The 21,263-nt window shown below is 41.7% G+C and overlaps 1 protein-coding gene across 2 annotated transcripts in view; it reads right to left on the bottom strand.

Moving 5' to 3' along the window:
- FOXO1 (forkhead box O1) overlaps nt 1-17,685 on the bottom strand; it is a 113,358-nt gene extending 95,673 nt beyond the window's left edge. Inside the window, exon 1 of one of the 2 annotated variants that reach the window (XM_070409134.1) lies at nt 16,633-17,685. In XM_070409134.1, coding sequence (XP_070265235.1) covers nt 16,633-17,274 — 642 coding nt within the window. In that variant the 5' untranslated portion in view covers nt 17,275-17,685. The remainder of the gene's footprint in view (nt 1-16,632) is intronic. The other variant, XM_070409132.1, reaches the window with a different exon arrangement.
- Nucleotides 17,686-21,263: the final 3,578 nt, after the last annotated feature.

The raw sequence follows: 21,263 nt of genomic DNA, 5'->3' as shown, positions 1-21,263 counted from the left end.
AGAAGAACAAAGTAGGTGGGATCTCAATTCCAGATATCAAGCTGTATTACAAAGCCACTGTTCTGGGGAAATTATTTAACTTGTGCCTCAGTTTCCTCATGTAAGAAATAGGCAGAGTAATGATATTTACCTTATATGTTTATGCAATGAAATAATAAATATAAAGTCTAATTCCAGTCCTCTTCTCTGCCCTTTAACAGTATAACAAATCAACACTTGCTTGAATCCAATATTCTCTCGAGAAGATGAAAAACCACAAACTTCATTATCATTTCCAAAACCTTAGTGCTTCTTCTAATACAAGTATTTGTTACTTGAAAACATAAAAAAGACAAACTATAAAGAACAGATAAATTATCCATATTTATACAATCCAAAAACAATCCACCACTAATACTTATGGGTATTTCCTTCCTGATATTTCACACAATTGGAAATTGAAAGAGATTTCATACAACTGGATCATTTCACATACAATTTTGAATTCTGCTTTTTCATAATGCCAGGTATTTTTCCAAATCATGAGAAGTTATTCCAAAACATAAGATAAGTATTCCAGAATGCCCTATCAAACCTGCTGCAGAATTAATAGAAAAGCTAGGTCTAGTTTGGTGTTTTGGCTCTTTCTTTAGTTCTCATTGGTGTTTTTTTATCTAAAAATATTCCATGTAATCAAGAAGCCCATAAACAAAAAATGAAAGCCCCAGATTCCAAACTACTCTGGTATATTTTTATTATGAGAGGGAGGGAGGGAGGGAGGGAGGGAGGGAGGGAGGGAGGGAGGGAGGGAGAGAGAGAGAAAGGGAGAGAGGGAGGGAGGGAGGGAGGGAGGGAGGGAGGGAGGGAGGGAGGAAGGAAGGAAGGAAGGAAGGAAGGAAGGAAGGAAGGAAGGAAGGAAGGAAGGAAGGAAGGAAGGAACATCTATCAGTTGTCTCCTGCATGTGCCCTGACCAGGAATTAAATCCATAACCTGGGCATGTGCCCTGACCAGGAATCAAACGAGCCATCTTCTGGTGTACAGGACAACACTCCAACCAACTGAGCTACACTGGCCAGGGCCCAACAACTCTGAATTTTAAGTCCAAGTATTTAAGTCCAAGTATTTAGCATTGGCTAATGTTAAAATGTATATTATGGCATAATTATACAGCTTCCTGCTCTGAGCACCTCAACTTGCCCTACAAGTACTTCCCAGGGGTATCATTAACCCCATTTTACAGATGAAGAAGCTAGTGCAGCAGTGATGTGACTTCTCTAAACATGAATTATTGGGTTACCAATCTAGAAACTGAATCTAGCACTCCTAATATTTACTGCAAAATTACAGATCTGGGCTAGCTCACAAAAAGCAAATGCTACAGGCAAGTCTGACAGTTCTGAAATGACTCCAACATCAGTTCTGGATCACACTATTGATCTAAGGGGCATCTTCCCAGGGGTGTGAGAGAATATACATCTTCCAAGGATCTCTACTATTTCGTAGACACGGGCACTGGCTGGCCAATTATCACTGACAAAAATTACAGGTGGGGAAATTGAGACAGAGGAAATTGAAACACATCCCCATCAATCTGTGATTAAGACAGGACAGTCATCCTCTTCCATCTCAGCTCACCCCAGGGGGTGCCAAGTAGATAAAGCTTTTATGTGGACTGACAAGGAGAGTAGGAACTTGGCTGCCTAGGAAAAAGTTACTTACTAGGAGGGAGAAATGAGATGGGAGGATGAAAGGACAACCAATTAGAAGCCAAAGATAGAGTGAGAGACAAATCCAATAGAGTGGGAGAAACATTCATGATATAAGATCCAGAGTCCCAAGGGATATACCAAGTTACACATTCAGCATTAGCTCAGGTGCTTCCCAAGTGGTTTATAGGAGCATATAGCCCTTCATGATCTCAACTCCAGAAAGTCTGGTTTAACTAAGTCAAATCTATGTAATCAACAGATAAAATGTCTATCTATGAAATTATTCACCCAAAATACAGGGGCAGCATTATCTTTCATCCTTATTAAAGACAAACTCATACAACCCTTTGGTTTTAACTCCTGTTATTAATGTAGAGACTACTCTTGTCCACAGTCTCATATTCTCAGGCCAGAAATTAACATTTAAAACTTGAAAATGTTGCCGAACCGGTTTGGCTCAGTGGATAGAGCATCGGCCTGCGAACTGAAGAGTCCCAGGTTCGATTCCGGTTAGGGGTATGTACCTTGGTTTCGGGCACATCCCCACTGGGGGGGGGGGGGGGGGGGGGGGGGGCGTGCAGGAGGCAGCTGATCGATCTCTCTCATCGATGTTTCTGACTCTCTATCCCTCTCCCTTCTTCTCTGTGGAAAATCAATAAAATATATTTTTAAAAAAAACAAAACTTGAAAATGTGAAGTCAGCCAACACCACCACTCTCAAAGTTAATAATTTCCAAATTTAACACAGATGGAACAGGAAGGTTACAGAATTTGCTAAACTAGATTATGGCTAGAGACAGTTCAAAATTCACCACTGGAAAGTACAAAGACACTTTTTTAGCTCAATGATAACAGCTGGTGACATTATACAGACATGGCTATGATTACTCATCTTGTACCTCAGTGTGGTTCTCTCCTCCCAAAAATCAAATATAGGTTAACTACATATCACAAAATGGGATGGATTTGTGAGAACAAATGCTATGAAAATTTACATCTATATGACCTGACAGTGGAAAAGGTATTTCCTTCAGTGTGGGAATCTTAATCAGAAGTAGTCAAAGTTGAGTTGCTATATGCAGATGCAAAGCAAGAATGCATAAGATGCACACTGTGCAAGCATGCCCTTCTATAACCCAAACAGTGAGGTCGCTATTTGGAAAGAAGTCTCTTTTGTCTAAGTAGTATAAAGTTGTTATTGACCAGCCAGTACTGGGCTGTATTATGGGGAAGATGTTACTGACCAGCAGGCTGCTGCTGTGGGTACAGAGGCTGCTGCTGCTGTGTGGGAAAGATGTATTGTTACCTACCGGGTGTGCAGCTACTACTGTATGGAACTTCGCTTTGAAAAACTGTTTTGTCTAGTGGCTCCTTGTTAGCAATGACTCCTATAATAAAGACTCTTATATACCCACAACTTCTCATGGCTTCTCTGTTTAATACCCGGCATCCAAAAAGGTCCAGTCCCTAACAGAGGGGCTCAGACCCAACAGTTGGTGTAGTGGAACAGGATGAAGGAACTGAGTCCCAACACTAGCACAGGCTTTTTCAAGCCACCCTACCAGAAGCATGCTGTGCCTGGACTACCACCGCACTGTGTACTTCATCCATACCCCAGCCACAACAAACTTGCTTGGGAGTTCTGGGTTTTGATAACATATAGAAAAACTAAGTCCCCTGAAGGGCTCAATAAGGAGTTAGGACTGGGGAAAGAATTGGCTTCAGGTACCTGAATGGGAAATAAGCTAATTCAATGTAGCTCCCAAACCCAGAAACAGAAGCAAGCTGAGCTGGGAATGTGGGACAGAAGTAATAATAGGTGAAGATAGGTTCAATACAGAAATAAACTTTTAGCAGTGTGAGAGGTAATAGATTCTCAAAACCTCCAAATGGCTCCTGTATCAGGTGGTAGTTTTAAATTTGTTCAAAGTCTCCACGATTCTTCATACCTTCTCTTACACAAATAAACTCAGCCCTTGAGCCAAAGCCCAAGAACTAGGAAATAAAGGGAAATGCCAACACTTTAAGATAACTCCTATACAGACAACTTGTCAGACAGTAAATCTTCTACTTGTAAATACTTCTGAATGGGATTAGATCCATTAATAATTCAGTGACCATTCCCAATGGTAGTAGTAAACACAACAGGGTTGTTGCAATAAAGTAGAACATACCAGTAACCAACAATGACCTTTAAAAGAACTTTTCACTTAATTTACATTAACAAATGGGAGAAATTTATTAAAATCAAATATTTGAATGAGGGGGCTAAAAATTAGGAGGAAAAAGCAAAGGAGGAGTTTAAAAAGTAGGGAAGAATGTAGGAGATGATAAAAAATAAGTGCCCTTATAACAGGAGCCATTTGGATGTATATCCTCAAAAGCTCAGAAGGCTACATGTGGCATTCTTCAATTAGTGGATAACCGAGAACAGAACAGATAAGACTACAACCTACATTTTTAACTAATGTACCCTGGGTATTAGCCTTAAATGGGAAGTAAAATTAAAAAACAAACAAACAAAAAACTAATGAACAAAAAACAAGTCTATTAGTAGACTGAGGGAAAACGGGGCAGGGGAATCATGATCTTCCGTTTAAAGCAGTTAAAGCAAAAGTTGACTATTGTGACTTTTAAAAGAGAAATATTGTAAAACTCTGGCTTCAAGATTTCATTCTACATCAAATGTTAGATATTTTAATTTCATGACAATTCAAAATGGATAATTTTTTTAAATCTTTATTGTTCAACATATTACAGATGTCCCCTTTTTCTCCCTATTGACCCCTTCTAGCCCGAACCCTCAGCCCCTAACCCCTACCCCACCTCAGGTCTTCACCACACTACTACCTGTGTCAAGGGGTTATGCATATATGCATACAAGATAAAAGGGATAGTTTTTTATGGTGGTTCTGATTAGATTCAGGAAACAGAATCACACATGTAAACTTTTAGTAAGTAGCAGCAAAATCCTCTCCTCCCTCATGGGAGAAGTGCAAATGTGGTTCCTTTTGCACATTTCTCTGCTGCTGATAGCACACTTAAGACTGGTAAAAGCATCATAAAAAGACATGACAGGGAGTTTAGTTCTTTCTACCATGTGTACTTAAATGCAAAACAGTTTCAAAGGCGCTAAAATGTCAAGCTAGTCAAGTCCCGATCAAAGAAAACAAAACTAAATATTATAGCATTTTCTCAGTATTCTGTACTAACTACTTTTGTAGGTTCAGACTCCTATAAAAAAGCATGCCAGTTAAACCACACCCGCAGGAATAATTAATACCCTCTTTGTGTGTTTCAATTTTACTTATTTCCTGTCTTCCTCCACCTCTGGTTGAAACAGCCAAAAGTGTATTTCCCACACTATCACAGGAAACAAAGCAAGGGAATTCCATTTAAATTGAAGGCTGTCAAATTCTCAGACATAGCCAAGCAAGATGTCAAAGGTCATGCCCTATATTTGACAAAAAATAAAAAATAGTATTGACATATTTATAGCCGGAATTAGTAGCTATAAATCCAAAAGCTATAACCTAATAAAAAACATGGAAGGAGCATTAAATCCAAAAGAAAATTTAAGTCTTTTAATTCTACACAGGTATGCTGTCTTGGTGACATTCAAGTTCATTTGCACAATAAATGTGATCTAACAAGTCATTATGTTCTTATCGGTGAGATCAAGATGCTCTGTGCCCTGTGCAGGTCCTTCAGGAAGGTGGCTGCTAACGTGTTTCAGGCCACAGCAACAAGATAGCAGCCTCAGAGAGCAAGCTCATCTCACCAAAAGTGGTGAGCTTTTGTTCTAAAGGCAGGTCATGCAGTTTGCTTAATAAAATTCAACATCATTTTTTTAAGTGAGTTCCTGAAACTGGCAGAAGTAAGCTTAATAAAGAAGGTAACTAAAGGAGGTGAGTGAGTCTCCATTTCAAATCCCAGAGGTGTATTCACAGTTAAGAATAACAAAGAATTTAGTCATGAAAGGAATCCTTTAGAAGGTGCATTCATTACCTTAGAATCTGAACTGTTTTAAGTTTTCATTTTATCCCTCCAACTTCATTACTTTTTCCTCCCAGTCTTAAAAGTTATTTGAAACACAAATGAGGGTGGGGAGTGTAAATGAGGCTTAATTGGAGGCCTGAGTTGTCAATCGCAGTAGAATAGATCTCAGCTCATGACTTCCTTTATTTAATGTGTTTTCCTTTTCTCTTCTTGTGTTCAGGTGGAAGTCATGGTTAAGCTAAAAATCATAGCCATCAAAAAACAGCTTGTCTTTAAAATGATTCCACAATTTCATCACAAAAGAAATTAAGTAGGGTCTTTTTATGAATATATTCAACATCTAATATAACCCAAGATCATTTACATTGTTCAATGGGATCACATGGCACAATAATTATTTTTAATTTTTTTCTTAAAATACAATGTATAAGGTATACAATCAAAAGGTAATGAATTCTGAAATTAACTTCAAACATTCACCAGCCCATAGGTTGTAAAGAAAAAGCACTCAGCATAAATAGGGGCTACATTAATATAAAATAACCTCCATTTTATTCTATATCTCTCACATCCTCCACCTTTAGCTTAAAGCAATCACACTAAGGGATGCGATGGCACAAACTTTAATATCCAAACTACTTATTAAATGGTTTGAAACTCAACTAAACTGAACAGATTGCTTTAAAAATACTTACTCCTGAGTTAGACACCACAGTGAAAATTCAGATCATGAACACGAGCCATCTCTGAAGGGCAGTGACAGAAGGAGGGGGACTATTGAGGGCAGGGTAATTCTTCAAGTTTGTGACAACATTGTTTTTTAACTTTTTTTAATAATCTGAATTCTGCTTTCCTTTTACTTTTTTTCTTTAGTATGTCCTCAGTCGTTAGGAAAAGTGTTAACATGGCATTTCAAGAAATATAAAGCACCTTGAAGAAATATCCCAACAATACTGGAATATAATATTACAGAACTACTATGGAGTAACTGGGGAAGTATCCTTTACAAAAAAAAAAAAAAAAAGATGTAAATATCATCAAGACATGCCTAATTACAGAAATTTTTAACCCTAATAAATTTCCTTAGCATTAATTTTTAAATTATCAAGTGCTTCAGAAGAAAACAAAAATAGCAATCAAAACCATTTTGGGGGCCTCTTCTAAAATGTAAAGCCATCAAATATTGTGTCTAAAATCAGTATTACATCATAATCTCAAAGCCTGCATGTTAATGCAAATGCACAGAAATTGTGTAGGGCAAAAGTAGGTATACAGTTCTGAGTACACAAAATAGTTTTTTCTTATTGTTTTTAAATGATTGTATTATTTTCCATATAAATAACGGCAAACCTACTTTTGCCCCACCCTGTACATTAACATCTTATATATAAAATACATATATACACACACACATATAATTAACTAGAAATCTAGGCACTACATAATTCTATTTCATGACTTCTAAAAGGGCTCAAGAAACTTTGGTTGCACAGGTAACAGAAGAGAATGAGAGTATATTCAATGTATGCAAATGTCATAATGAGCCACTAAAGAGAAAGTTAAATTCACAAAAGATTGAAGGAGAAAGATCAATTAGGTCAGATTACATAAAAGTAGACTGGTTCAAAGGAAGCTTTCACATTCACTGTATGCAAATAGGATGGCATGCATATCTACCCATCCAGAGAAAAGGCTTAGAAAAAAATTAGAGAAATGCTCCCAGCTTGGTGATGAGCACATAAACAACTTCAGTTGATAGTTACAAGTTCCCCTCCCCTGCCTCTACCTCAACCCCCTTCAGAGAGGGAGGTTCCCTGCTACAGACAGGTGATGTAATACTTGGGTTTCTCCTCTATTCAAATTACAGAACCACTGGCTGAAACCTGACACCGAACCCTCACTGCTGTGACAAATTAGTGATTCTGAAAATTAAGCCTCATAGAGACAAGAAGATACATCATCTATGATACAAATTGTGGCGAGTGAATGCACCTATCTTGATGCATTTATCTTAATGCAATCCTACACTTAAGGTTATATGAGAACAGCTGAAAAATATTCCTTTCCTGTCAAAATAGTACAATAAAATCCACATTTGATGCTCACTACCTCAAGAATCTGCCAAAATAAGAGTCTCTAGCTAAACACTATGCAAATCATTTCCTTTGACCTTACTTCCAAGCAACCTAACAGCCTGAGAGGTATTTGATATTTACTTGTATAGACCATTTCCAAATATTTATGTGGTTATGTTTTCCAGCTTTGAAGGGCACAATATTTACAAGCATAGAAATTATGTAATCCAATTATAATTTATCTCTCTAAATTGAATTTAAAATCCAATGCATTTCTTTTCAGAAGCGAAGTGAAGGGTATGCCTTTCCTTTTCACTCTTACCTTCATCATCACTGGGGAGATAAAAGACCTTCCCTCCCATTATGTCTGCAGGGATTTCTCACTCAGACAAGCTAGAAGTTCCTTCAATCCACCTCACACAGGCTTCTGTGGCATGGTACTGGTGGAGGAAAGGCACTACTTTTCTAGATTAAAAAAGGAAAACTATTGGGAGGGAGGGGGGACAGAGGAAGCATAATTAAGTGCCCCCAGGCCTCAGATAATTATTGGAGAAATAACATGCTACTGACAAGATCTTTATCTTCCTTCATGCTCCTTGAAACTTTAAACTTTTTTTCACTGCTGTCACAAAAATGCACCACTGAGGTCCTCCCCTTCCTGATGCCAGGTTCATTTAGCTACTTTCAAATGTTTAAGTCAGCAAACCAATAATGAGGCCTCTCACCAGCAGTGCAAAGACAACTGTGTAACAACTTTAGGATGACAGTTGTAAACAACTTTTTTTTTTTCCTCAACCCTGATGCTTAATCAAATTTCCCCCCTCCTTATTCATCACAGCTTTGTTTTTTGTTTTGTTTTGTTTTTTGTTTTGTTTTGTTTTTTGTTTTTTTTTCATCACAGCTTTGTTTTAATCAGATGAACTGGGCAGCGGTTCTGTTACTTAAGTCACACAAAAAAACGACACTATAATTAAGATAAATATCATCTGGAGGGAAAATTAATCACTGCAGAAAAGTATTTTCATTTTAGGTCTCAACATACAGAAATAATAAAACCAAGTCACACTCAAAAAGGTGACAGCCTCGAGATTTCCCTACATGAAGCTTGCTGGAGATAACAGCACACCCCAGGTCACAGATGCTGCAGTGCAGACAAATGAGCCACACACTTTAGAGGTGGCATTCTCATCAGAGAAGACAAATACACCATTCATTATCCCTAAGAATTAAAAAACTCATGTGACTTAATAACAGTAGGGACAAGCTACCTTGGTAGATATAACATATCTTCCCAGAGATCTACAAATTGACTTCTGCCTCTCCTTCCAGAGGGAGATAGGACCCCACACTTCTCTTCAATATTAGAACCAAGATGAGACTTAAGTTGAAGGATGATGTTTTATATTTCTCTCTGCTTATGGAATGAAAAGAGCAAAGATGAGCTGCAGTTTTTTGAAATTCACTAGATCTACAAATAACAGGGAAAATTAGACTGGCCAAGTCCATACTGTTGCCTACTTAGTTTAACTAGTTTACCCTGACATCATTAGTAATCACGCAAGTGTGCTTAGGAAGCTATTTTGTCTATGTGAAAGATAACTTACACATTTAATAAAACCCTACAGTAGGGAGCTATTCAGTCTACTTTTGTTTCACTGTCCCCAGACCACAGAGTAACTTTTTAATGAAGTATAGTCTGCTACTATAGGTACAAACATAACAGTAAAACAGTTCACTATAAACTAGTCAGACAAGTATTCTGAACACATTCAGTTAATGTCTGTCTGCTTGGCATCAATTTTGGGTTTAGCCAAATTTAACCTCCTCTGGATCCATTGAAGCATTTCATAATCTCCTTTATTCCTGTACTTGGGGTAGTAGATAAAGATCTAGTATATCCAGGATATCCAATATTCAGCTAATGCAACATTAAAACTAACATTTAACCCTAGCTGGTTTGGCTCAGTGGACAGAGCATTGGCCTGTGGGCTGAAAGGTCCTGGGTTCGATTCCTGGCAAGGGCACATACCTGAGTTGCAAGCTTGATCCCCAGTAAGGGGCGTGCAGGAGGCAGCTAATCAATGATTTTCTCTCATCATTGATGTTTCTATCTCTCCCTCCCTCTCCCTTCCTCTCTGAAATCAATAAAATATATATTTTTAACTGATATTTAAATTTTAAAATATCTTTTTAAGTCAGTATAGTTTTCAGTTACCCTGAGTATATTTTGATATTTCTAACTTTAATTTGAGAAATTCTCATTTTTCAAAAAAAACAAGAATTATGTTCAATAGTGATATTTCTGTGTGTGAATCACTCTGCTCCTAATACATGAAAGTTACTTTTCAAAAACAGACCAAGCAAAAACCTAAATATTTTGTAAATGCCTACCATTCATATTAAGTCAATTATGTAATCTGTTCCATGTATTACCAAATTCTATATGTCAGTTTTAAATCAAATGCAGTATACTACCAAATACTATTGACTGTAAAATTTTTTAAAATGCAATATACTACTGGCTTTAAGTTGCATTCCATGGGTCCATATTTACACATGAGAGTGTTTCTAAGTTGCACTTAAAAAACTAAAAATGTAATCCTATTTTTATAATTTCTTATATTACAAAAACAAAGATACCATTTCATAGAAAAATTTGGTCTTACAACACATTACTTTCATAATAAAGTCCAAGTTCAGTCTGACAAGACTTTGCTATCTATCTATCTATATATATTTATATTTTCTTCAGAAAGGAAAGGAGAGGGAGATAGAGCTAGAAACACCAATGATGAGAGAGAATCATTGATTGGCTGCCTCCTGCACACCCTACCACGGGGGATCAAGTCCAAAACCAGGGCATGTCCCCGGACCAGGAATAGAACTGTGACCTCCCTGACCAGGAATAGAACCACTGAGCCACACCAGCCAGAACCTACCTATACTTTTCAAGCTTTCTGTATTTCATATATCCATCACTCTGATACTTCCCCTATTTTCATGTCTTTATGAATGCCAGTCCATCATTCCAAAAACAAATTTTAAAATTAAGTTGGACTGCCCTGGCTGGTGTAGCTCAGTTCAAACTCAGGCAAAGCAAAAATGCCTTCCAGCACAAGCCAAGAATAAAAGCTGGTGGAACTAACTTGAGCCTTGAAGACTATAAGCAAAATTTGTGGAATTTCCAGTAAAAGCACTGATGATCCAAATCCTAGGGACAAAATGGTCTAGGCCTGAATTAAGAGCTAACCTCGGGGAATAATTAGAAGCTAATACAGGAAAGTTTCAAAACACTTTAAAGAAAGAGTTAACAGACTAGCAGACTAGGGGACATTGAACCCATAGGAAAAGTGAAGAGGACATACAGGTTTAAAAACTAGGGAAAGAACTAAGTAGACCAAGAACCAAATCGGGGAACTCAAGACAGGAACCTCATCTGAGAGGAAGAGGAAATATTGTATGCTTAGGTTTAGACATGTTGAATTTGAGGTGAAAGTAGAACATTTACGGTTTTTAGTACCTGGAGACATAGAACCATAGAGGGGTAAGTCATCTAGAAAACAACCAGAGAAAAAGATCACAACTAGTCCCAACGTATACTCATGACTTAGCACAGGAGAAGGAAAAATTATGAGTAAGGCAATTGGAGAAGTCAGAATGAAGGGTGGGGATCAGTATAATACAATGTAATAGAGTCCAAGACAGGAAAATACAAAGAGTGGTCAACAGAAAATGAGAAAGAGAAAGACTCAAACACTCTCCTGACAGCCTTTTTTATCTACTGACCGTAAAGAGTGCAGCTTCAGCAATCATTGAAACACAGAATTTGGGACTGCAGAAGCTTATCACGCAGCTCTGTCTCACTGTATTTTTTTTCCCCTGTAATGGATACAGCCTAAACTAAAGGACACATGTTGAATGTATGTCCTTCAGTAATGCATTATGGTGAAAATTCACTAAATAATAAACTGAAATAATAATAACTGTTGCAGATATGGCATCCTAATTTTATTTGGCTTAATATCAAAAATACTTTATTTTTAATTTTCTTTAGCTTATAGTAAAGCTATATAACAGATGAAAAAGAAATTTTAAAAAGGAAGGCAGCCAAATACCTTCCAAGTGGCAAAGATAACTCAACCCAAAACTCAGTACTTAGAGTGCTTTAACTCATAGGTAGATTGATAAATCATAAGTAGATTGCATGGAGTAAAGTGAAGTGCCAGTGGAAAAAGGGTTTTCCTAAAAGGTTGAACCATATGAAATCACCAATACACAAAAATGTATTATCTTGTTTCATATGTTCCTTAGAAAACCACAAATAACAAGGAGTAATTCTCTGCAAAAAATTTCTGTGCCACTGACAAGTTCTGTTAGTCCTTATCAGGAATTAGCAAAAAGGGAGACTTCTTCCAACCTTTTAATACATTTGTATACAGTATACCCACTGAAATACAAGCCTGCATCCCTTCAACACCAAAATAAACATTTTTCAAGTTCATCTGGTCCTCTCTGTTTCACAACTGAGAACCACACCAACTTCAGAATTTTGTATGCACAGAAAAAAGATAGTTATCTGACCAAAGTAACACCCCAGGGGGTTTGGGCAAGTCTCTGCAAGTTGTTCCTATGAGGGCCAAGGCAAATTTTAAACTGCAGAGAAGCAGGACTAAAACCACTGTGTTCACTGATGCTCCCTATATTTGCAAACTCCTTTGCTCTCTCCAATCACCATGGGGTTTATATTGCCTTTCCAAGAGAATTCCAGGAAGCACCAAAGTTACAGCACACACATACTAAAAAAAAAAAACAGCCGAGTAAATTCCCATGATGCCAGGGTACTGGGTAGTTTCCAAGGGCAGAGTGTTCCAGAAACATACAAATAGTTCAGGCTTCCCGAAGAAATTCCAGACAAATACAGACAGCTGCTCTCTCAGAAAGTCATGCAGGCCTTGGCCAGGTTAAAGCACAGTCCCAATACACCATGGCTGTGGCGTATCCCAGGTCAGGATACATACAAGAAGCAACTAATGAATGCATGAAATAAGTGGAACGATAAATCAGTGTTTCTCTCTCTCTCTCTCTCTCTCAAAGTGACATAGATAGATAGATAGATAGATGGATGGATAGATAGATAGATAGATAGATGGATGATAGGTAAAATGTAAGTCATGCAGAATTACAGTTTAGGAGTCTGGATGAAGAGCGCAAGGACAGACAAAACTTTTCCAGCCTCTTAGGGATTCTAACTAACCACTGAGTATTATTTCCCCTTATCTTCACTTCAACTGTACACTCAGATTCCCTGTGCAGTGCATGATATCTAGCAATATTTGTGTCCATTGCCAATGTAATAGACTTTCAGTAATTATGGGAAGGTCTCCACAAACTTTAACCTTTTTTAAAATTTACATGAGAACTTTTATACCTTTCTTACCAATATTCAAATGTTTGCCACTTAAAAAAATGATTTTTAAAATTTTTTCAGTATCATTCAAAAACAGAAGCCCCTCCCGTCACATCTCCCCTTTTTGCCACAAAAACATAGGCAAAATAAAAATAAAGTTCTTATGAGCCTCAATTAAGATACTTGGCATCTATTTTAGAATTTCTGAACAAAGTAAGTTATCATAAGACATGTTCATGTTCACATCAGTCTCACACAATTTTCAATCTTTAGCAAATAATATATACTTGGCTGCATAATCATTACCCACTTTTAATTCTCTTTCCTCATGCTTTCTTCAAATACATATATTGCAATTTTCACCTAACTGTAAAAAAGGGTTTTCCTTAAGGTAATTTCAGTAACAAACAAACTAGAAGTTGGCTTCACCAGGATTATTTAAGTCAAATGTAACTGTGCAGCAAAAAAGCAGCCATCTTCCTGCCAAGGGATCTCTGTAACTAGTTAAATTACTCACCTACAGCCTAAAAATACGAATTACAGAATAGATATTAATTTTAAAATGCAAGAAAATGTACTCAGTTCACAGACCAAATTAAAGAAACTTCATTCCAAAATAAAGAGTATCTGAGCTACTTATTAATAAAACAATTTAAATTTTTTATGTGTTGAGTCTTGAAGCATTCTTTTCACCTAAATTAAGTGTTGCAAATAATACCAAAACAAAAAACAAGAGCCAACTCAAAATTACCATTTACCAAAAAAAAAAGTCAGAACTCACAATATTACTTCCCAAACTCTAGACAGCTTTCTATTTGAAAAAAAAAATAGGTCATGGGAAAGAAGTTTCACTATTTATAAATACTGCACATGGTTTAAAAGATCTTGAGTTTTCCAAAAACTTTAGCTTCTACTTTGTGTGTCAACTTATGACAGTTACAATAAATGTTAAACAAGTATAAAGTAGATTTAAGGTACCATCCCTACAAATACAAAATTCATGTCCCAAAAACATAACCAGTATTTAAGGAACTAGAAGTTTTTGAGCCCTTTAACAGTTTCCCAAGAACTTTGTCCATGCAAATGACTTTCAAATTCTCAGGCAGGCCGTAAGAGGTAAAACACAAGAAACCATATTTAACTAAACATTCAGTCTAATTCCTAATAGTACATCACAGTAAATACTTAAGTGTTCCTAAGCAGCCTCTCTTCAGTTCTGAAGCAGTTACGTTTGGGTTGATTTGCATTTTACAACTGAATTTCTTCCTTTTATGATTCTTTAAAACAGGAAAATCTTTCAGATCTGAGTGAAACTTGGTTTTAACAAGTAACTCATTTTTATGAAAACTAACCAGAAGACTTAGTTATGAGTTAGAACACCTCATGTTGTTTCTTTTCTTCTTAAAATACCCATTTACTCAAAGTGAAAATGCACTTGCTGTAATCTGACTTGCACCAACTGACTCTTGATTACACCTGAAGCACTTCATTCCAAAGCCCCACTAGGTTTCTACTAGGTCCTGCTACTGGGCCTCCAAGTCTAGACAGATAATCCTAACTAATACTTAATAGACCTGCTACCTTGGGTAAGTAAATTCTTAAAAATAATAAAATTATAATTGCATTTGAGAAAAAAATTATAATAAGTAAGAATCTAATAAAATGGTTGGCAGATGATTTGGCTTTATAATCTCTATTTTTTTACTAAGCACTAAATCTTAAAACTTTAAGTTATATTCCTAGTTTAAGAATAATACCGACTTAAAGACATTTGGGAGGCAAAACTAAAAATAATCCTAAAACTTTGCCTTTCTCTACCTTTAAAGAAAGGCATTCCAGCAAGTTAAAATAGGTTGTACCCATTTCCAAGGACATAAAAGAATGGTGTAAGTATACCCTGTACTTTAAATGGTAAAAAATAAAATAAAAAATTTAATGGCAAATGCTTTATCATAGCTCAAGTAGTATGGATAGATGAGCAAGTAAAATAAGTAGTTAAATTCAAACGTTAAGTAAAATTGGACTTGGCAGACAATTATGACTTTGTGACTTAAAAGGGTGGGGTAAAAGTAGGCTTACAGTTGTTCATATGGAAAATAATACAATAAATAATAATACAAGAGTAAACTCTGTGTTTCACGTACTCACAATGTAAACCTCCTAAGGAGGCACTTTACCTTTTGAAACACTTGTTAAGTTGCATGGGTGCCTAATAATAAAGTTGTAAGTGATAATTTTACTCTAAAACACACTGGAAAAAAATAAAATCCTGTTTCCTTCTCCAGGAACTTCAACACGATGTAAATAACGTAACCTTTTTGACGCACAATAACCACGGGGATGACAGTGCACATAAAACAACCTTGGTGTAACAATTGCGCGGCAAGGATTATGCTGTATATAAAGATTATGATTATCTTTCTTATGGTGCCTGCACAGTCAGGATGAGGCCCTCGGATCTGTACCTCCGTGCTTGGTGGTAACTGAGGTGGCAAAGCTAGAGAAAAGGCCTACAGGTCCCCAGCCCAGGATACCCAGGGGAGCCTCTTCCTGCCCATTTAAAGGCTAATCGAAGTGTGCGGGCACTTCCTTGCTAGAGAAGTGCTGGCCGCGCTATTCCGCGGCCGGGCCAAAAGCCGCGCTGGCCCTTTAAAGGTTCTCGCTTCCTGCACCCTCGGCCCCTCCCTGGCTGTCGCCTGCTCCCGCCTCCGCCCCCGCCGAGGGTCACACTTGAACTTTAACTCGCCTCACGCAGCCCGGCACCACGGCTCCGCAGGCTGTGGCCACCACATTGCACTCGTCGGATGCGCTACCTCAAGCTCGACACGCCCGGTTCCCTGTACTCAAGGCCCCTTCGGATAAAATCAAAACAAAGCAAAACGCACACCGTCCTCCAAAAACTGTGGGGCCAACCCCCATAAGCAGGCTCGCGCCCTGCCTCGCCCCCCTCCACCTGCTGGCGGGGCTCCGAAGCCCCTCGCCGCGCCCATACCCGCCCAGCGCAGCGGAAACCGCTCCCAGTACGGCCCAAGGCTAGGAGGTCCGTAAGGAGCCTTCCTCGTCCCCGAGATTCCGGAGGTGAAAGAGCAGCCCCAAAAGTCCACGCGGGCTGTGGGTGAGGGAGCAGCTCCCAGTGAACCCCCTTCTCCTTTCACTGGCAAACTTTTACCCCTGCTCTGATGTCCACTTCTTGGCATACTTTTCTCCCTTAAACGAGCCCGCTCCCCGTTCCATCCTACCCTCACTTGAGCGCGCGAACTCTTATACCTGTCCCCCCACTGGCCCCGAGCAAGTCCACCACCCACATCTGCCAATTTTCATCCGCTCCCAGCACGCGCGCCCTGCACTTCCAGGACAAGCAAACTTGCACAACCGCCTTATCTGCCCGCCGCGACCTCAGGCGCAGGTAGGGGGCTTCGTACCCCCTCTCCGGGTCCTGCTGTGCGTCCTAAGGCCACTCACCTTCCAGCCCGCCGAACTGTTGCTGTCGCCCTTATCCTTGAAGTAGGGCACACTCTTGACCATCCACTCGTAGATCTGCGACAGCGTGAGCCGCTTCTCAGCCGAGCTCTCGATGGCCTTGGTGATGAGGTCGGCGTAGGACAAGTTGCCCCACGCGTTGCGCCGGGACGAGCTGCTCTTGCGCGGCTGCCCAGCCAGCGGCCCGGCAGCGGCGGGGGGCACAGGCGGGTGCTGAGACAGCGGCCCGGGAGGCGGGGGCTGCGGCGGCGCCGGGTGTAGGCAGCCCGCCTCCGGGCCCTGGAAGTCCCCGCACAACCCCCCGGTGGCAGCCGCTGCGGCGGCCGCCGCCGCCACCGCGGCCGCCGCCGCCGCCGCCGCCACAGAGCCAGGCGCCTGCTGGAAGTCCCCGCTCTCCTCCAGCAGGCTCAGGTTGCTCATGAAGTCGGCGTTGACAGCGGCCGCCGAGGGCAGGCCCGCGGCGGCGTCGGAGCTCGCGGCCGCGCTGCCCGACGGCGCCGGGCTGGAGGTGGCCGAGTTGGACTGGCTAAATTCCGGCCTGGGCAGCGGCCAGGTGCACGAACGTGGCCGCGGCAGCGGCTCGAAGTCCGGATCAATCTCCACCACCTGGGGCGCTTCGGCCATGGTGACCCCCGCCCCTCCCCCAGCCCGGGAGAACCAAGAAGGGGTAGAGCGAAGGACCGGGGTCCAGGGGGGAGGGGCGCAAAGAGCTGGTCCGAGATTGGGGGCGAGGTCGGTGCCGCGAGCGGACGGAAACCGCGAGAAAGGCGCAGCGAAGTGGAAGCGCGAGCCCAGAACTTAACTTCACGAGTCCATCAACAACTAGACTCCTCCGGGTCCGCTGCACCGACGGGACGGCAGGCCAGAGTCGCCGGGATCGGGCAGCACCGGCGCCGCGCTCCTGCTGACAAAGCCCGCGGACTGGACAACTGACGGGCGCCGCGGGCTGCTCGCTCTCCTCGGCGGCGCGACCACAGCGCTGCTGCCTGTTGAATGTGCCTGCGGCAGCGGAGGCTACAGCGACTACGCGGCCGCCCGACTTACGGGATCTGCCGCCACCCCCTCCCGCTGCGGCGCGCGCGCCGGCCCGCCCCTGACTGACAGCTCGGGCGGCCAATGAGCGCGCAGCACCGCCACCGGGGCAGCCAGTGGACGTCGGCCTGGGCGGGGCCGGTTTTCCTCCGGGTGGTGGCAGTGGGTTGGTAGGGGGTAATGGGGTGTCTCTCTCTCTCTCTCTCTCTCTCTCTCTCTCTCTCTCTCTCTCTCTCCCTCTCTCTCTCTCTCTCCCTCTCCCTCCCTCCCTCCCCCCCCCCCTCTCTCTCTCCCTCTTCTCTCTCTTGCCTCTCTTCCCTTCTCTCTCTCTTTGAATGTTATGTTATTTTCTGGTAATTCTCAAGTGTTTCTGTGAGCCTCTCGCCCTCTGGGTGTTTGATTGCTAGGAGGCAAACCAGCGTGGAGGCGGCGGCGACACTTTGTTTACTACTGAGGAGCGAAGCCGGGAAGTACCAGAAGGACGAGTCGCTCGCTTTGCCTCGACTCCCTCTCCGGGCCCAAAGCGGGGTGAAGCCGGCGGGGGAGGCGCCGCGGTCCGGGGGCGCTGGGTGGGCGGAGGCGGCCTTGCGGAATTCTACTGCCTCGTCCGGCTCGGAGCTCCACCCACGATTTCTTTGCAAAGAAACGTGGGGCAGCCGCTGGGCTTTGGTTTGGTTTTTTGTTTTCTTTTCTCCGCGATCTGTCAAGTGCTCCGACCGCGTGGGCCGCGCACGCCCCCCGGCGCCGGGTTCTGAGGGCTGAGCCCACGAGTCCAGCACCTTCCCGCCGCCTCCGCTCCGAGCACACCTGTCCGCTCCGGTTAGCCGAGCCTGCGGCTCGGTCTGGTCCGGGGCCAGTGGTCCAGCCCAGCAGCCACCAGCCATGTTCACGCACTCCATTCTTGACCTAAACGGCCAGAAATCAGGGGAAAGGGGGCTCGGCCTGGCAAATACAACCCTATTTCACACGCAAATCCTAGACCTCATTCCCTGTATAGAAACCTCTTCTGGGCGAGAAGCTCAGATGGTCTTCCGAGTCCGTCCAGGGAGGGCAAGGAAAAGAACATTTAGTGAGAAACTTGTCCCTTTATTACATACCCCTAATTAAGTTTAACTGTAATTTCTTTGCTATTTAGAATGGAAATGATGAGGTGTTGAGAAGTAAAAACTTCATAGTCTTGAGGTACAGCCCTGCCCCACCCCCAGATTCCTAATTTAGGCTGTTTGCCACGTGCGTCAATCAACCCACCCTCTTTCCGCATCTGGAATCCAGGTCCAGTACGTCCTGTGGAGGTCAATGGGCCAAAAGTAGGAAGACAATGGTCCTTCTGTCTCAGGGAGCAGAAGAAACAATTTTCAAGTTTTGTTTTGCTTTGCCTTTTTTAGGAGGAATATGGAAGCATTTCCTTTCAGAGGGATGGGATCTCTTAGGATGGAAGATTGACAGTATGGTTTTAAATATCTTGTCCAAAATGACAGCTCCCAATTCTAAAACAAACCAAAAAAAAAAAAAATACCCTCTTTCTTACAGCTAGTTCTTCAATTGAAAAAATGGCATCTTACCTTGCAACCATGGTGGCTGTGGAAACCAGCAGTATAGCAGCCACTGGAGGGATGGAAATGGATTTTAGGCTCTCAGACAGCCTCATCTTCAGAGAATTGTCATTATTTGATTTGTCTTGCAGCTCCCTAGAAAAGCCCCATTCATAGCACTTGTCTTTATTAGATCTAACTGAGAGCTCTTTCAGTGATATAAGCCCTATCTCTAGTGCTTCTGTTAAAATAAATAAATTTCTTGGCTATTGTCTAACATAACACCATAGCTGCCTAAGAACAATAACAGTTGAAGCAAACAAGAGGTGGACCAAAAAACTTAACAAGAAAATTTGGGAAATGAGATTCCCATAGAGGGTTTTGAAAACTCCCTACATATTCCTAAGGATAGAGTTGTGATTCTCAAAGTATGCTCCAGAAACTGCACAAGACAAAAATAATTTTCATAACAAAAGTAAAACAATACCTTTTGCACTCTGATTTTCTCATAAGTGTGCAGTGGAGTTTTTCAGAATCTGCATGATATGTGATGTCATAAAAGATTGAATGCAAAAGTAGGTAGGAAAATTCAGCTGTCCTGTATTAACTATGTAAGCATTAAGTGTTTTTAAAAATGTAGAAAACAGCCCAGCCAGTGTAGCTCAGTGGTGGAGCATTGACCTATGAACTAGGAGGTCACAGTTCGATTCTGGTTGGGGCACATGTCTGGGTTGCAGGCTTGATCCCTAGTAAGGGGGCATGCAGGAGGCAGCCAATCAATGATTCTCATTATTGATGTTTCTCTCTCCCTCTCCCCTTCTCTTTGAAATCAATAAAAATATTTTTTAAAATTTTAAGTATATATATATGAATATATAAATATCCTATGTAATAAAAGCCTAGGTTGTGTCGATGTCATCACAAGATGGCTGCCCTCACGTCATCACAAGATGGCCACCACAAGATGGCTGGGAGGGGAGGGCAATTGTGGGCAAACAGGACAGCAGGGGAAGGAAGTTGGGGATGATCAGGCTGGCAGGGGAGGGCAGTTGGGGGCCATCAGGCCAGCAGGGGAGGGCAGTTGGGGGTGACCAGGCCAGCAGGGGAGGGAAGTTGGGTGCAATCAAGCTGGGAGGGGAGGGCAGTCGGGGATGATCAGGCTGGCAGGGGAGCAGTTAGGTGTCAATCAGGCCAGCAGGGTAGCGGTTAGGGGGCAATCAGGCTGGCAGGCAGCAGTTACGGGCAATCAGGCAGGTAAGCGGTTAGGAGCCAGCAGTCCCGGATTGTGAGAGGGATGTCTGACTGCCAGTTTAGGCCCAAGGGGTCCCAGATTGGAGAGGGTGCAGGCCGGGCTGAGGAACAACCCCCACCCCCCCACGTGCATGAATTTTGTGCACCAGGCCTCTAGTATATATATAAAACAATGTCATCCTTGTCAATATTTTTTTTTAAATATATTTTATTGATTTTCCACAGAGAGGACGGGAGAGAGACAGAGAGCCAGAAACATCAATGAGAGAGAAACATTGATCAGCCGCCCCCTGCACATCCTCCACCGGGGATTTGCCCGCAACTCAGGTACATGCCCTTGACTGAAACCGAACCCGGGACCCCTCAGTCTGCAGGCCGACACTCTATCCACTGAGCCAAACCGGTTCCGGCAATATTTTTTTAAATAGTTATTTTTCACACACACACACACACACACACACACACACACACACAATAATGGCATCTTAAAAAAATTAGACCTCTTACAAAAGTTTGAAGACTTAGAGATTTATTTCTTTCTTTAACATTGTCACTATCATCTCCCTAGTACAGACCCCTATTTCTTTTATAATCCACTTATCACAACAGCTTCTTACTGATTTTGAGGGTGGTGGACTGGGGTGGGGGTCAAGAACCTGGTAGATTTAGCATAGGGTTGGTACACACCCTCTTCCTGTGGTCTCTCCGTTACTATCAAATTTGGACATTTGGGCCTCCTCTGCCAGCCACTAGGGAACCTAAATAATCCTGATGATGAGCTCAAAGGAAAGTCATAAA

Source organism: Myotis yumanensis, unplaced genomic scaffold (genome assembly GCF_028538775.1).
Source record: "Myotis yumanensis isolate MYYU_CA2020_CCGP unplaced genomic scaffold, mMyoYum1.0.hap1 SCAF_3, whole genome shotgun sequence".
Taxonomy (NCBI): Eukaryota; Metazoa; Chordata; class Mammalia; order Chiroptera; family Vespertilionidae; genus Myotis; species Myotis yumanensis.
Note: the sequence above shows the minus strand (reverse complement) of the source record. Positions and strands in the feature narration are given on the sequence as shown.